Here is an 18,277-nt window from a genome sequence, read left to right as displayed (position 1 = left end):
GCAAAGCCCCACTGTGAAGACAAACTAGCAGGGATCTGAACCCCAGCTCCACTGTTCAGGGGAATACAGTGATCAGTGAATGAATTTCCGGTTTTGGCCACATCACTTCACTTTTTCCTTTTAGCCCCTTACTCGGGGGAGTAGGTGTTAGTGCAGAGCAGACAGTCCACAAGTGTTAGCTCCTTGCCACCTGACATGCAGAGGGTGAACGTGCCTTGGATGGGCCTGTCACAGAACCCCTTACCTGTTGTGCTTCAGGACCAGCTTGACTTTCCCATAGCTGACAGTACATAACTGCAACAAGTGACAACACCATACAGGCAAAATTAGCAATACGCACCTCACTGAGAACTCGTTCATTACTGGGCACATCTTACTACCTATCAAACCAGTGAAGAGTTCATTTTACTTTAGGAAAATCCAACGTGCAACCCGAAAGGGGGCAGATCTGCCTAAATTGAGCTTTTCTATTAGCTCCTACTTTTTGAGGGCAAAACCTTCCTCTTGCCTGGCTAATTCTGATGCACATCCCTTAATCTAAAAAATGCTGCTTAGAATCTTTCTTTTATTTTCTCTTTCCCTTTCTTCTCCATTCCCAGAGCCCCATCCTAATCCAGGAGTTCATCTCATTGTACCAGTACTACCACAGATCCCAGCACAAAGCTGGTAGTTATGTGTGCACTAATTGTGAGCTGTGTAAATTAACTGTGAAGCCTCTGGCCTCCTCACCAATGTTCCTATCTCCCCAACTAGATGTACGCCTCTTGATGGCAGAAAATCCTTCCAGGTTCCCAAAAATCTTTAGGATGGAATGCAGCAGAGATTATACAGTAGCCACGAAAATTCACAATCCAGATCTCAGGCTGCTGCCGCCTCCACTGCTGCCCTTCTGCATCCACCACTGCCAACTAACCAACACCCACATTCCCACTGGCAGCTCCCAACCAAGACTGAGAACAGCCAGGGTACTGAAATAGGCTCATTCTACAAGGTGCAAGCCCTTTTCCCAGGGCACCCTTTCACATCAGAAGAAAGGAGAACTCTCTCCAGGGCTCCTGCCAGCTTCTCTGAGATTGGCTTCATTACTGTACTGGATGCCTGTGGCACTCATCTTCTGCCACTTCAGATCTGGGGGTCTGAATCTAATTCCCTGTAGATCAGCCGAGGACAACGAAAGCCACTGTCCAGCTCTTTTTAATGGTATTTACTCTCTCTCAGAACAAACCCAAGCAGGTTCAAGTGCTCGTCACATAGAACCCTATCCACTTCAAACTTTGAAGTCCTTTTTGACTTTTCCTCACGGAAGTTGTTGACTAGCGGTCTCGTGCAGGTATGCAAACTTAGGTGGAGTTTATCATCTGTACTAACTTGCTCAGGTTACCATATAGAACACCACAGACTGAGCTGTTTAACAACAGAAACTTATTTCTAGAAGTCCAGGATCATGATGCCAGCCATTTCGTTTCCAGTGAATGTTCTCTTCCTGGCTTCTAGGGGGCTACCTTCTTGCTCTATGCTCACATTACGTCTTCCTTGTACAAATGAAGAGAGAAAGGGAGCACACACGCCTTCTGGTGTCTTTTCTTATAAGGACCCCACTCTTATAACCACGTTTAACTCTAATTATATCCTTACCCCAAATACAGTCACATTACGGGTTAGGTCCTCAACACACGAATTCTGGAGGGGGCACAATTCAGTCCGTAACACCATTCACTTCGGGCTATACTCCCAAATAACCCAGGCCAGAATGGGCCTGAATTAGTAACCCTGCTGTGTTAGCACCCACTGGCTAAGAGCAGCTCATGGGAAGTCTGCCCTCAGCAAAACACAATGCTGGATCCAGAGGAGTAGCAGCTGGGGTAATCGGTTACTATGCTCCCCACACTGGATCTGAATGGCATTTTCATGACTGCTACAAGTTAACAATGTACAGCACCTGTCCCCACTATCACTACGTTACGAAGGAGGGCAAAAGAGCCAGCCTTAGCCCCCACTTGCCTTAATAAACTGAATAATTCCATCAGGGACTCCCGTCTTGCTGAGCTTCCTGAGGTACTCAGTGATGTCACTAGTTTGCAGCCCAACGCTGACAGCCGCGTACAGGGAGTAGGCAGTTAGTCTGTACTCATGCACGTGGGTCGGTCGGCACACCGGCTCTGCAATAGCCACCAGGAAGTCTTGAGCATATTTGTAAACTGGAGAGAAGGCTTCTAAGAAGATGTGGCCATCAGGAGCCTGAGAAACACCAAATGGACACAGCAGACAAGGAAACTAATGAGTTGCAGAGACGATTAGACTCTTTCCCACATCACGATCTAGAAAGGATAAGCTGCCCAGAAAGTGATCTAAAGCTAGCCAACACCAGGAATATTTTTGTAAGCACATCTTCAGCCAACTGTGGGTCCTGCTACTTTAATCGGATACAAGGAGTAGAGAGAATAGAAGAAAAGGTTTCCAAAGTCAGTAGCTGCCTCTCACGATTCTTCACAGGAAAAGCCCACCTTCCTGGCTATCCTTCTGGCTAGATTTCAAATGAATGGAGAACATTAATTACTTCAAGTTGAGCAAAAAAGCTGCCTAGCAAATATATGTCTCATTAGGTTTTTTTTTTAACGGGGAATTAAAATGTTACATAATAAATGCCATTTATTCTTTAGATAAAAGTTGTTTCCAAACATGTGGCAGAACTGGAGAGGGAAAGGGGAGCAAAAGGAGGGGTTAGAGAGGAAGGAAGCCCAAGTCTAGCCAGCACATGTGTGCGAGCATATGCTCATTGCTATCTCGGCTGTTTCAAACTGTCTATGAAAATGAAAGCTCGCTGCCAGTGGGCTCTGAAGCAAAGCTCACGATCCCGCGTTCCGATTTGGGCCGCACCCACTCTTGGGCCCGGCCCCGGCTGAGGCGTGCTTACCACCCAGAGGGGCCTGGAGGTGTGGTCGTCCTTCAGTGGCATCTGCAGCCTGTAGTCCTTGGCTCCATACTCATCCACTTTGGTGCTGGACTCATCCACCTGCTTCCCGGCCGCCGAGGGAACCGCTTCCTGAGAGTCGTTCCCAGGGGCGTCGTCTTCATCGTCTTCCTCATCCTCGTAGTGCCGCTTCTTGGACTTCTTCTTCTCTGCAGATACGAACACGGACACAGAAGTGAGCCCCGCAGGAGCCTTGCGTTCCCCCAGCACCGACTAGCCGCAGGTCGGAGGAACCTGGCTGCAGCCGCACTTCCCCAGCGCCAAGCACCCCTAGCCCAGAGCCACTGCGCGCCTGCAGGCGTCCTCTCCCTCAAACGCTGCCCACCCAGCCCAGGGGGCAGGGCTGCCCGGAGGTCAGGGGTCACACCCCCTCCCAGCGGCCTGTCGGGACAGTATGTGACGACGGCGAGCGACTCTGGGGTCGACCGCCGCCGAGAAACCCTGAGCAGCTACCACACAGGATGATAGGGACGGCAGGTGCAGGCAGCCCCGAAACGCGCCTACGCCACGTCTCACCGCGGTCCGCCCGGTCCCTTTTGCCCATGTCGCCGTCCGCAGCAAACAACCCGTACCGCCGAGGAACCCCGGAGACGGCTCTCTGTGGAACTTCCGGTTCACACCGGAAGTTCTTCAGGCCACCTCACAGGAAGTCCCGCCTCTGGGCGCTCGGGTGAGGCGTTGGTGGTTGAACCCGCAGCTGAGCGGTCCGCTGACTGTACCCGGTTGCAGGCCCTTTCTCCCCATTTTTTCTCCTAGTCAGTGAAGTATTTTTTCAGTACCTGTTAACGATCGTTCAGGCACTGTTCACTATCCTGCCCCTGGGGCAGGATAGTGAACAGAGCGAAGGCGTTGGCCTCTTGGAACAGAGAGACGTGGGTCGTAAACAAATGTGTTAAGCGCTCTAAGGAAGAAATAAAACAGAGCCCAGAATGGCAGGCAGTGCTGTCCCAGAATATCTCGCTGAAGGGGTGTTATTTGAGAAAAAGGTCATGAAAGTGAGATGATGTCCTATGTAAATACAAGGAAGGAGCAGTGTGGGTCTAGGGGCCGGCCGACACAGGTTTGGCGTTTAAGGGGAGCTGAGAGGGGGAGCAGTATGGCTATAAGAGGTGGGAGACGGTCCAGGACATAGAGAGCAGTGATTCTCAAAATGGGGTCCCCTGGCTGCATCGACATTATATGCAAACTAGTTAAAACTGATGGGAAAGGCACAAACGCAAAATATCTAAGTCATAAAATTTTGCAGGCAGGCGCAACCATCCTGCCCTCCAGAAGACTGTGATGCTCAAATCTGAGAACAACTAATGTAGAGCTGTGTAGGTCATTGCAAAAACTTTGGATTTTATTATGAAATGAGAAGCTACTGGAGAGGTTTGAGCAGAGAAATGACAATCTGATTTCGTATTAAAGGATCACTCTGCACTGGCTGCTGTGTTGAAGATGGACTTTGCAAGGTCAAGGGCAGCTATTGCAGTGCTCCAGTCGAGAAATAACTGGCTTTATTAGGGTGTTGGGGTAAAGGTGATGAACAGTGGTTCCATTCTGAATATATTTTGAAGATAGCACAGGATTTGCTGACTAGATATGGAAGGTGAGAGAGAGGAATAAAGGAAAGCTGCAATGTTTTTGATCTGAGCAATTGCAAAAATGATGTACCTCAGGGAAGGTACAGGTTTTTGGTTTTTTTTTAATAAGGGGGACCGAGCAGCACCCAGCCTGCTGCTGGTGAGGGCCAGGACCCCCACTCAAAGTCTCTGTTAAGGGGTGCTACTGCAAGGTTGCGTAGCGGTCCTCACGCGGAGTTCGTCATCCTGCACGATTTCACCGTTGGCCAAGATCTGCACTGTCCTTCCAGGAAGTATGGGTCCCTGCTGCACTGCACCTTTCCCCAGACCTCGAAACACCTGAAGGAAACAATCTGTGTGGGCGGCTCCCAGAACTCGGCAGCGTCCTCTCCTCGGAAAGTACGGATTTGAACACTGGTTTTGGATGTATTTAATACGAGTGGCTACATTAGCCTGTCCGAGTGCCATAACAAAACACCACAGACTATGTGACTTGAACAGTGAAACTTATTTTCTCACAATTCTGGAGGCTGGAAGTCCAAGTTGAAGGTCCTGCTCTCTTCCTGGCTCACAGCCAGCCACCTTCTTGCTATGTCCTCACATGGGGACTGAGGGAAGGGCAAGCTCTCTGGTGTCTTTTCTTCACATAAGGGCACCAGCTTTGTCAGATTAGGGCCCCACCCTTATGACCTCATTTAACTTTTATTACCCCCTCACAAGCTCTGTCTTCAAATACAGTCACATTGAGGGTTAAGACTTCAATGTATGAATTTGGGGAAGGATGCAATTCACAGAAGTAGCCTATTACACGATCAAAGGAAGTGTCAAGCAGGCAGTTGGATGGAAGTCTGAAGTTCCATCCAACAAGGGACCTAGAAATATAAGCTTGGGAATTGCCATTATATCTATGGTATTGAATCTACAGAACTGATTGAAGTTACCTAGGGAATGAATGTAGGTAAAGAGAACGTCTGGGAACATTTCACAGTGAAGAGGCTGGAAGATGGAGAATTGGGCAACCAGTTGAAGAACAGTAAGTGAGATAGGAAAATTGGGAATCCTGGAAGTCCTTTCATTCATTTCATTTCAAGGTGGAGGGAGTGATGTACTGTGTTAGATGCCGCTGATCAGCTGAGCAAACTGGAGACCAAGACTCAGCCACAAAATTTGCAATGTAGAGATCAGCTCTCAGCTAAATGGCCTTCAGTAAATTGAAGCTTTGTTCCCTGCTCTAAATGAATTTCACTTCCTCAGGTAATGGAGGAACCACACCGTTAAAACTGACTTTTGCATTTTTATATTTTCCCTCTGATTAAAGTAATGCATGCTGTGTGAAAATCTCGGAAAACAGAGAAAAGCATGGTGAAGCTTATTTAAACCATACATAACACTACCCCTAGCTATCTATATTTTGGTTTATTTTCTTTCAGGCTTTTTTCCTGTGAGTAGGTATTTTTAATACCAAGAAGATGTCACCTGGACATATAATTTTATATCCTTCTAACATAAGCTTTGTTCACCTCTCACTAAAATGAATGTTTAAGGACTACTTAATTTTCTGTTGTATGGTAGTATCATTATTTAGTCAAACCCTAATTTGGTGGCATTGGAATAGTTCCAGGTTATCCCATTGTAAATAGCTCTGCAATGAGTATCATTGGCAATTAATCTCTAACTACATCTTGAATTTTTTTAAGGAAAATTCTAAGAAATAAAAATAATGGCCTTGGGTATTCCCTGGCTTTCTGGTGGTTAGGACTCCACGCTTCCACAGAGCACAGGGTCGATCCCTGGTTGGGGAATTAAGATTCTGCAAGCCGCATGGCACAGCCAAAAAAAAGGAGAGAGAGAAAAGAAATAATGGCCTTAAACATATGGCTTTTGATTAAGCTCTAATTGCCAAACCTGGTTAATGTTACTGAAGGATTTGATGAGGAAGAATGACTAATCTGACCTTTTCATAATTAAGAAGATATTTTGTGAACTGATACTTGACAAGAATACTCAATGGGGAAAGGTTAGTCTCGTTAATAAATTTTGTTGGGAAAACTGGATAACCACATGCTGAAGAATGAAATTGAACCCCTATCTTATACCACTCCCAAAAATTAACTCAAAATGGATTAAAGACTTAAATAAAAGACATGAAACCATATAACTCTTAGAAAAAAAAACAAGGAACAGCTCCTTGACATTGGTCTTGGCAACATTTTGGATACGACACCAAAAGCACAAGAAACAAAGGCAAAAATAAATAAGTGGGACTACAACAAAGTAAAAATCTGTGCAGCAAAAGGACAACAACAAAATGAAAAGGCAACCTACAGAATGGGAGAAAATATTTGTAAACCATATATCTGATAAGGGGTTAATATCCAAAAAATATAAATAACTCATACAACCCAATACAAAAAGAATGTCAATTTAAAAATGGGCAGAGGAACTGTAAAGGCCTTTTTTTCAAAGAAGACCTAAAAATGGCCAAAGGATGCATGAAAAGATGTTCAACATCACTAATCATCAAGGAAATGCAAATCAAAAACCACAGTGAGATATCACCTCACACAGGTCAGAATGGCTTATCAAGAAGACAAAGTGTAAAAAATGCTGGCAAGGATGTGGAGGAAAGGGATTCCTGTGTCCGTCAATAACAAAAAAACAAACAACCCAATCAGAAAATGGGCAGAAGACCTAAATAGACACTTCTCTAAAGAAGACATACAGATGGCCAATAGGCACATGAATAACGCTCAACATCACTAATTATTAGAGAAATATAAATCAAAACTACAGTGAGGTACCACCTCACACCACAGAATGGCCATCATTAAAAAGTCTACAAGTAACATACCCGGTTGCTCATGCCAGTAGCACATGCTTGTCTCAAAGATTAAACCATGCCTGTCTAAGTATGCACGGCTGCTACAGTGAAACTGTGAATGGCTCATTAAATCAGTTATGGTTCCTTTGGTCACTCGCTCCTCTCCAACAGTAATTTACTGGCACAAAACCAGAAATCTAGATCAATGGAACAGGATAGAAAGTCCAGAGATAAACCCACGCACCTACGGTCACCCAATGTATGACAAAGGAGGCAAGAAAATACAATGGAGAAAAGACAGTCTCTTCAATAAGTGGTGCTGGGCAAACTGGACAGCTACATGTAAAGGAATGAAATTAGAACAATACCTAACAACATACACAAAAATAAACTCAAAATGGATTAAAGATCTAAATGTAAGACCAGATACTATAAAACTCTTAGAGGAAAACATAGGCAGAACACTCTATGACATAAATCACAGCAAGATCTTTTTTCGTCCACCTCCTAGAGTAATGGAAATAAAAACAAAAATAAACAAATGGGACCTAATTAAACTTAAAAGCCTTTGCACAGCAAAGGAAACCATAAGCAAAATGAAAAGACAACCCATAGAATGGGAGAAAATATTTGCAAATGAAATCAGCCAACAAGGGATCAATCTCCAAAATATACAAACAGCTCATGTAGCTCAATATCAAAAAAAACCAAATAACCCAATCAAAAACTGGGCAAAAGATCTAAACAGACATTTCTTCAAAGAAGATCTACAGATGGCCGAGAGGCACATGAAAAGATGCTCAACACCACTAATTACTAGAGAAATGCAAATCAAAACTACAATGGGATATCACCTCACACCAGTCAGAATGGCCATCATCAAAAACTCTACAAACAATAAATGCTGGAGAGGGTGTGGAGAAAAGGGAACCCTCTTGCACTGTTGGTGGGAATGTATATTTGTACAGCCACTATGGAGGATAGTATGGAGGTTCCTTAAAAACTGAAAAAAGAGGTACCATATCATCCAGCAATCCCACTCCTGAGTATATATTCAGAGAAAACCATAATTCAAAAAGATACATGCACCCCAACGTTCATTGCAGCACTATTTACAATAACCAAGACATGAAAGCAACCTAAATGTCCATCAAGAGAGGAATGGATAAAGAAGATGTGGTACATATATACAGTGGAATATTACTCAGCCATAAAAAGAATGAAATAATGCCATTTGCAACAACATGGATGGACCCAGAGATTGTCATACGGAGCGAAATGTCAGACAGAGAAAAATAAATGTCATAAGATATTGCTTATATTTGGAATCTAAAAAAGGGTACAGGGCTTCCCTGGTGGCGCAGTGGTTGAGAGTCCGCCTGCCGATGCGGGGGACGCGGGTTCGTGCCCCGGTCCGGGAGGATCCCACATGCCGCGAGGCGGCTGGGCCCGTGAGCCATGGCCGCTGAGCCTGCGCGTCCGGAGCCTGTGCTCCGCAACGGGAGAGGCCACAACAGTGAGAGGCCCGTGTACCGCCAAAAAAAAAAAAAAAAAAAAAACAAAATAAAAAAGGGTACAAATGAACTTATTTACAAAAAAGATATAGAGGTGCAAATTTAAAAAAACAAACTTATGGTTACCAGAGGTGAAAGGGGCAAGGGGGAGGGATAACTGGGATATTGGGATTGACACATACACACTACTATATGTAAAACAGATAACTAACAAGGACCTACTGTCTAGCACAGGGAACTCTACTGAGTACTCTGTAATGACCTATATGGGAAAAGAATCTAAAAAAGTGGGTATATGTATAACTGATTCATTTTGTTGTACAGTAGGAACAAACACAACGTCATAAATCAACTATAATCCAATAATTTTTTTTTAGAAGTCTACAAATAACAAATGCTGGAGAGGGTGTGGAGAAAAGGGAACCCTCCTACACTGTTGGTGGGAATGTAAATTGATACAGTCACTATGGAGAACAGTATGGAGGTTCCTCAAAAAATTAAAAGTAGAACAACCATATGATCCAGCAATCCCACTTCTGGGTATATATATCCAAAGGAAATAAAAACAGGGTCTCAAGGAGATGTCTGCACTCCCATGTTTATTGCAGCATTATTCACTATAGCCAAGGTATGGAAACAACCTCAGTGTCTGTCAATGGATGAATGGATAAAGAATATTCAGTTTAAATATACAATGGAATATTATGCGGCAGTGAGAAAGAAGGAAATCCTGCCATTTGTGACAAATACTGTATGATATTACTTACATGCAGAATCTAAAAAACTCTGAACTCATAGAAACAGAGAGTAGAGTGATGGTTACCAGGGGTTGGGGGTGGGAAGAAGTGGGGAGATGTTGATCAAAGAGTAAAACTTCCAGTTAGAAGATGAATAAGTTCTGGGGATCTAGTGTACAGGATGGTGATTATACTTAATAACACTGTATTAAATATTTGTAAGACGGGGACTTCCCTGGTGGTCCAGTGGTTAAGACTTCGCTTTCCAATGCAGGGGATGAGGTGTGTTGGATCCCTGGTCAGGGAGCTAAGATCCCACATGCCTCAGGGCCAAAAAACCAAAAACATAAAACAGAAGCACTATTGTAACAAATTCAATAAAGACTTTAAAAATGGTCCACATCAAAAAAACAACAACCTGTAATAAATAAATACTTGGAAGTTGCTGAGACTAGATCTTTACCTTCTCATCACAAAAAAAGGAAATGCTAATTATGTGATGGATAATGCTACAGTGGTTATCATATTGCAATATGTAAGTGTATCAAGTCAACACTTTGTACATCTGAAACTTACATGCAATGTTTTATGTCAATTACATCTCAGTAAAGCTGGGAGGGTGGAAAGTATTTTGTACAAAACAAAAACACCCACATTTATCATAAAAGTTTTTAAATTACAGATAAGTAAAGTAATAACCATCACTTGAGTGACATATATATTCTCTCAATATTTTTTCTAGCTATTTTTAAACAAAAAGTGGGATCAAACTATACATCTTGTGTAACTTGCTTTCTTTCAGTCGATGATACATGATGAAGAGTTCCATTGTACAGATATACTACAATTTATTTGCTCAATCCCTGCTATGGTTCATTTTATGCGTCAATTGTCTAGGCTATGGTATCCAGTTGTTTGGTCAAACACAGTCTAGATGTTGCTACTAAGGTCTTTTTTTTTTTTTTAGATGCAATGAGCATTTGCAATTAGTAGACTTAACTAAAGCAGAATTTGCTCAATAATGTGGGCAGGTCCCATCCAACCAGTCGAAGGCCTTAAGAGCAAAGAGAAGTTTCCGAAGGAAAAAGGAATTGTGCCCCCAGACTGTGACCCAGAAGTTCTGCCTCTCTGAGAACCTAGGCTAGTACAGATTTTGGTAAAGGGAAGTGCTGCAATAAATACCCCAAAATGTGGACGTGTCTTTGAAATCAGGTAATGGGTAGAGGCTAGAATTTTGCAATGCACGATAGAGGAAACCTATAGTGCCTTGAAGAGATGGGTGGCAGAAACATGGACATTAAAGGTGATTGTGCTGAGTGCTCAGATGGAAATGAGCATTACGTTATTGGAAACTAAAGGAAAGATGATTCTTGTTATAAAGTGGCAGAGAATTTGGCTGAACTGCTTCTGTTGGGTGGAAAGAAGAACTTGTAAGTGATGAACTTGGATAAGATTTGGATAAGCTGAGAAGATTTGTAAGCAAAGGTTGAAGGTGTGGCCTGGCTTCTCCTTGCTGCTAAGTTTAAATGTGAGACGAAAACGATACATTGAAGAAGGAATTGTTAAGCAAAAAGGAGCCAGAATTTGAAGATTTGGAAAGTTCTCAGCCTATCCATTTGGCAAATAACTAGAAAGGATGCTCTGAAGAAAACACCAAGGGTGTGGCTGGACAACCATTTGCTAAAGAGATTAGGCTTGTGACTTGTGGATTCAATCAACTAAAACCCTGACCACTTGGAAGGGGACAGAGATGGGACAAAATGAAGAAAGGCTGGTAGACATCAGGTATTCTACAGGCAGGAAAAGGATAGAGCTTTTCAGCTGCAAATGTGTTATCCTTAAAGAAGAGGGAAGAACGATTTGAGGGCAGTTCAGATGCCAGCAGGGCTGCTGTTGCCACCACAGGCCCAGAAGAGACAGGCCAGGGTGCAGGTCCACTGACTCTGGGCCACCTTCTTGGTTCTGAGGGGGCAGTGCAACTACCCCAGTAGGTTCCTTAAGACAGGGCATGGTGCCAGTGAGGATTCTTCTCAAGTCTTAAAATCTAATCAAATGTGCCCTGCTAGATTTCAGACCTGCTTGGGACTTGTGTCCCTTTTTTCCTTCTGACATCTCCCTTCTGGAATGAACGTGTCTATCCTCTCTGCCTGCCCCACCACTGTGCTTTGGAAGCAGATAACCAGTCTGGTTTCACAGGTTCACAGATGGAAAGGAATTTTGCTCCAGCATGAATCATACCTCTTACCCATAATTGATTTGGATAATTTAGATGATGACATCTGAGTTGATGTGGTTTAGATGAAATACTGGACTTAGAGTTGACACTGGAACGATTAAGACTTTGGGGGAAGTTGGGCTGGGGTGGAAGTATTCGGTACCTGGGAAAAATATGAATTTTCAGAGGCCACAGGGCAGACTGTAATCGGTTTGTGTTCCCCACAAAAAGGTATTTTGAAGTCCTAATCTCCAGTAGCTCAGAATGTGGCCTTATTGGGAAATATAGTCTTTACAGAGGTAATCAAGTTACAATGAGGTCAGTAGGGTGGGCCCTGATCCAATATGACTGGTGTCCTTATTTACAAAAAGGGAAACACACAGAGGGAGACCACCACACGAACACAGGAGGTAGAGACGGGAGTTACAGCCACATGCAAGGAATGCCTGGGGCTACCAGAAGCTAGGAAGAGGTAAGGAAGGACTCCCCTACAGGTTTCAGAGGGAGCACGGACGGCCCTGCTGGCACCTTAATTTTGGTCTTACAGCTTCTAGAGCTGAGGCAGTAAATTTCTGTTACAAGCCACCCCGTTGTAGTACTTTGTTGGACATGTAGAACCTCAGTTTTGAGCTTTTATGGATATATTTTAGCGCATCTGCAATCATATTCCTATATACAAAACTGCTGTGTCAGAGGATATACAAGATTGAGACTGTTGATTTGCATTGCTAAGTTGCCCTCTGCAGCGTTCCCCAACCTTTTTGGCACCAGGGATCGGTTTCATGGATGACAATTTTTCCACGGACAGGGGAGTGGGGCGGGGGGAATGGTTCAGGCGGTAATGCGAGCGACGGGGTGATGAAGCTTCACTCGCTCACCCGCTGCTCACCTCCTGCTGTGCGACCCAGTTTCTAACAGGCCATAGACCGGTACCGGTCTGTGGCCCAGGGGTTGGGGACCCCTGCTCTATATGTGGCATTAACTTAAATGATCTCCAATACTGTGGGAGCATCCATTCCTTACCCTCTGACAACAGACTTTGTTTTTAATCACCATTGATTTCTGATTTGGGTAATCAAAGTGTCCAGAGAAATATGCCAGAGCATGTTGGGTAGAACATTATAAACTTGTATCCTGGGAAGATTTAGTTGCAGTGTTTCTAGGTTGGTCTATTACTGGTCTCCTAGGAAGTGATCAGCTCAGGCAAAGGAAAGACAACCGTGAGCGCAATGTGTCCAAGAACAGATCTGGACAGAACAGTCACAGTGGAAATAAATATCAGCTTTATTAACACTCAAAGTGCCATTCATTTATATTCATTCCATAGTCCCGAAGGTTACTTAGAGTAAGCCTTTGCACCACAATCTTTCAAAAAATGAACTAACATGTAAGAAAAAGCAATTTTCATTGTGCTAATTATTGCAGGCCTTCATGCACGATAAATCTAAACAAAGATGGGTGCCAACAATATACAAATTTCCATATAAACAAAGTCATTGATCACTAACAAAATATAAACATGGTTTCTTTCACATTAGATTAAAAAAAAAAGGCTATTTACCAGCAAGAAAAAACAAGTACATAAAATCTGTAAAACTCAGAAATTTTATACATTTTTACAAGCACAATTTTGAATGAACACAAAGTCAAAATGTGCATGAAATGTGGCACACACCACGCTGTATCTGGCTTCTGGTAGGTTTTTCTAATCATGTCGGCTCCTTGTAACATAATAAGCTTAGTGACATTCAACAGTGGACTTTATTCCTAACATAAGTAATTTTACATGGTACCGCATATTAAAAACAAGGTTTTCCTTAAGCACAACAACATTGTCAGATTGGAACTTTAATTCCCAATTCTTTTTCTGCCAGTTACTTAAAATACACAGTACGGTATAAAGACACAATGTATGTTTGGACATTTCTAAACCAATTTATAGTCAATTACAGAGAATCAGAATTTGTCAATATATTGTTTTATGAATGAGGTCTGACCTTGCCCAGTAAGAAAAAAACTGAAAGTTGAAATCTTTGGGGAAGAATAAAGGAAATATTCAAAAACAACAGTAGGCCAGGCCAACAGCAACTGGAGATATAAAAACCTTTGACATCTCTTCAAATTAATTTAGTTTCTCACATTTTTTCATAGTTCTGAGAATTCAAAGACTGTTTTAGTGGACAGTGTTTTTGCTACTGCTTAAAACCTATTTTTTTCTCTTAATTTGCATTTCATAGAATTCCCAGAGAGAATTCAATGTTGTTCTTTGCAAGAGTATTTTAATTGATAGATATCTAAGTAAATCTGCATCCAATTGTGGAAATACAAATACATTTTGAATGGTTAAAAACAAAACTAAAAAAATATTTTTGATCAGCCAGCTGAAAATATATTCATATAGTAAATAATCTCTCAGAAAGCTTTATATATATTTAATTATTCTAACTAAACAGTACCCTTATAAAACAAGTTCATAAAAATGTAGAAATGAAAATAAGAAATTACTGGGATATATACATGTACCTACAGACAGAAAAAGACATCTCCACACACACATCCCCTGATACACAGAGTTACAAGCATACTTTCCACTTAGTCATGGATTTCAGAATACATATAAAATCAGAAAGTGATGTCGAACTCCTGAGTTCTTCAACAAAGATAGAACCATAGATATGTATACTTTGTAAAAGCAAGAAAGTCCATTTAAGTCAGTAATAGCAGTGCAGTTACTGACGGCTACATCTTGAAAGAAGTTTAAACGTAGAGACACAGACAGTAGTTCAATGCACGCATTCATGATGCTCATACACCCATCAACAATTATTGGTCAGAGTAGTAAATCAGTGTACAAATTAAACATTTCCAAAAATGTGCAAAAAAGTCAACCTTGATAGGAAAAGAACACCTTTGTACATAATTATAAACTGCCCAGCATTCAACTGAGATTAAAAACGTTTACAGAGAGAAACTAATGGATTAAATATAGAGAATTTAATGGCTACATTTAAAAATGTACATTAGGTCAAAGGGTAAATTTACAAATTGATAATCATAGTTTGCAACAATTAAAAGTTTATTCTCAGATTTATCCAAGTTTACTTTTATTTACAATGATATTTGAATAAAAAGAACCATGTGAAATGTAAGAGATGTCAGACATTAAAAGTATTTTTGGTATTAACTCTTTTACAATATTTCAGAATGCAGGGTAGCAAATTTTAAAACCAACAGCAATAGAAAAAATGTAAACCTTTTACTTACTAATTAAGATTGTATTAAAAACAACTGTTTGTTTTTAAAGAAGTATTCTTATCGTTAGACACTGTAGTTTCACTTGAACAGGGTATATTGCAAGGGTTTGGCCCACTTTTTTTTTTTTTTGGCCCATAAACCTTTCCAGCTCAACTGTTTCCACTAGTTCTCTCTTCTTGTTCCAGGTGGAAAAAAGTCTTTGGAAAAAATGAGAACATGACAAATCCATTTTGGAGCCTAAGTATCTAATAGAGTTAGGATGTAATTTTGTTACTTATCTCTCCCCTCCAAGCAATGCTAATGCTAAAGTCACCAATTGTTAGTTACATGAATAAGTGAACACAAAAGTGCTTTCCAGTATAGTCACAAACTTTACTGTTCTCAACTGGCATTAAGGGACTCAGAAATCCTACCTGGGGACAAATTCTGCATGTATGCTGGAGAGCAGACTCGTCCTTACGTTCCAAAGTGTCTATGGCACAAAAAGTCCATAACCTACTTTTCTTCACAGCTTTCCTGAAATGCCCCTCGAGTCAAACACAAGTTCATAAATGTTAAGACATTAGGAAGAAAGTACGCCACCAACCTGAGGCATCATATGTCAAGGTATATGTATATGCGTTTATGGTCAAGTGACATTAATTAAGATTGGCACGTGTACAAACTCAAGCTCATAATGTCTATATAGTTCCATAATAGTTGAAGTAAATTCCTGCATGTCTAAATGCAAACACTGAGCACCTGTCTTTAACTTGAAGGATAGATTGAGATACAAATTCTACTAGTACCTGTTTTATCATTTTTACACTATTAGCTTACAGGTGGGCAGAAGTAACAGTGATAATCATTTTGGCTGTATGTGCAGAGAATACAAAAGCTTTGGTTTAATGTGATTCTGATAATACAGATTGTAAATACAAACAATAAGTCATCAGGCATAGGGAATAATAGTACTCACTGATTTAATGCCTTTGCTGTTATTAACAAAAATATCATTACTGTCAATTAAAATGCCCAATTATGAAAAATATGAAGAATTACATAAGAGACTGTATACAGGCAACAGGTAAAATTTATTCTTTTCTTTACGATAGCTGCGACTCCTCCCTTGACCTTCTGAAACGAAACCATGTCTGCTCTCACTATAACCTAGAGAAGGTTCTCTAGACTCCCCTGAGAGCTCACTACCATCTACAGCTCTGAAAGGTGACTACAGAGAGATGGTTGGCCCTGATACTTTCACACCTATTATGGCATCCTGTCCAGACTGTGGCAGAAGTTAAAGCAAAGCTAAAGACGACTATGAAGTAGGAACAGTGGCTTCACAGCACGCCTTCCCTAGCCAACCAAAACAGAGGTAAAATTTCCTTTTGAACACTTGGTAAGCTAAGGAAGCTTGTTTTGATAATGTCTGGCAGAATTTCTATTCCAAAGAGCTCATGAAGAACTATGCAAAACCAATTACTTTCTACTTAAGAATTACATATAAGCTATTATACACACATACAAATTCAATTTTAATCTACTTTTAGCAACCAAGAGCTTGGCAATTTACAATAAATACCTTTATTAAACAACCGTTTGTACTAGCTACTTGTGGAAAATGTGCTGGCATTCCATCATCAGTAGGTCACACACATTTGAGCTGTTCTTCCGAGAACAGAGACTAATCTAACTGGACATTCACACCTTTCCTTCCTTCCCACCCCTGCACCAACTCCAAACACACACACACACACACACACACGTACACACACATACACACTTCACAGAAAAGTAAGGTGGAGTTTTAGTCAAAATGTTAGTCATAAAGTAAGGATTAGAATTTGCTATCCCTGGATTTCTTGCTCATTGCCCTAAGTCTCATTGCCTTAACATCTGTAAACCATTTAACTGACCTCTTTAGGACAAAAACCACCTTTCTAGTTCTGCTTTGAAAATCATAACTGAACCACGACATACAAAGAATTTGGACAGTGCCAGTGTGATTGAAAATCAAGTAATCAACCTGGAAAACAATTCACTATGTCTCTTTAGAATTAGAATACCTCTTTCTATCCTTATCTTAGGAATTTGTGTCTAGTAAAACTGCAATGTGTCTATCACAGAACAATGCTAATGTTTCTCTTCTAACATATTAAAAAAAAAAAGAGGTAGAAAAGGGTAGGAGGAAGAAGCAGGCATTAAGAAATGTTTAAGGGCCAATACACATTGAAGCCTACTGATTTTGGAAAAACCTTCATTTCGGTGGGTAACTTGAATTATTATTGATATAAAACAAAATTAAGGCATACAGAGAAAAAGGCACTACGAAAAATTAACAAATTGCTTTCCGTTGACATTTTAACCAATGTTAAAATTCAAATAAATATGAACAGTGCATTTGTAACTAAGGCCAAACTTCATATAAAACAATAAGATCTCAAGAAATTTTCCTGATCTTAGTATAAATAACACTGTTGACAGAATTCAATTTCTATCAAATGTTTTTGGGTATTTTAACAATTTAGACCAAAAGAAAATATTTTTTTCTTTAAAGGAAAAAGCAGGAAAAAATACTCTGTAATGGAATAAATGCCCCCATCACTGGAACTGTTTGAGCAGAGGCTGGGTTTTGTAAGAGGGAGTCCTGAGAGAGAGGCTGCTTGACCTACGCAGATCCCTCCAATTTGGGGATACTTTTAATTGCTGTTGTTAATGACATTTTAGTTTATAATAGCCAATGGTTACCCAAAATTGCTTTCCCTCACTTCATAAGAAATAACATTTTAAAACATCATTGCTTAACTTTCAGATTCAGGATATGCCATAAAAATAAGTAACTGGGGGCTCCCCTGGTGGCGCAGTGGTTGGGAGTCCGCCTGCCGATGCAGGGGACACAGGTTCGTGCCCCGGTCCGGGAGGATCCTGCATGCCACGGAGCGGCTGGGCCCGTGAGCCATGGCCACTGGGCCTGCACGTCTGGAGCCTGTGCTCCGCAACAGGAGAGGCCACAGCAGTGAGAGGCCCGCGTACCGCAAAAAAAAAAGAAACTGTTTGCCCATTTTTCCTCCTAGACTGTGACCTCCTTAAGTTAATTTAGTACCATAATAAGCCACAATACTGAAAAAGCAAATGAAAAGGATTCACCATATTTTTAAAAAAAATCAATAGATTCCTATACTTGGTTGACACCAGGTGATTTTATATCATGCTATTG

The 18,277-nt window shown here is 41.4% G+C and overlaps 1 protein-coding gene across 1 annotated transcript in view; it reads right to left on the bottom strand.

Moving 5' to 3' along the window:
* Nucleotides 1-3,541, bottom strand: part of ERCC3 (ERCC excision repair 3, TFIIH core complex helicase subunit) — a 38,136-nt gene extending 34,595 nt beyond the window's left edge. The window contains exons 1-4 of the mRNA XM_065880436.1: nt 3,488-3,541; nt 2,915-3,120; nt 2,002-2,238; nt 245-294 (exon numbers count right to left, since the gene is read on the bottom strand). Of these exons, the coding sequence (XP_065736508.1) occupies nt 245-294; nt 2,002-2,238; nt 2,915-3,120; nt 3,488-3,515 (521 nt within the window). The 5' untranslated portion in view covers nt 3,516-3,541. The remainder of the gene's footprint in view (nt 1-244; nt 295-2,001; nt 2,239-2,914; nt 3,121-3,487) is intronic.
* Nucleotides 3,542-18,277: the final 14,736 nt, after the last annotated feature.

This window comes from Phocoena phocoena, chromosome 7, assembly GCF_963924675.1.
Source record: "Phocoena phocoena chromosome 7, mPhoPho1.1, whole genome shotgun sequence".
Taxonomy (NCBI): domain Eukaryota; kingdom Metazoa; phylum Chordata; class Mammalia; order Artiodactyla; family Phocoenidae; genus Phocoena; species Phocoena phocoena.
This window is presented reverse-complemented; position numbering and strand designations above follow the sequence as displayed.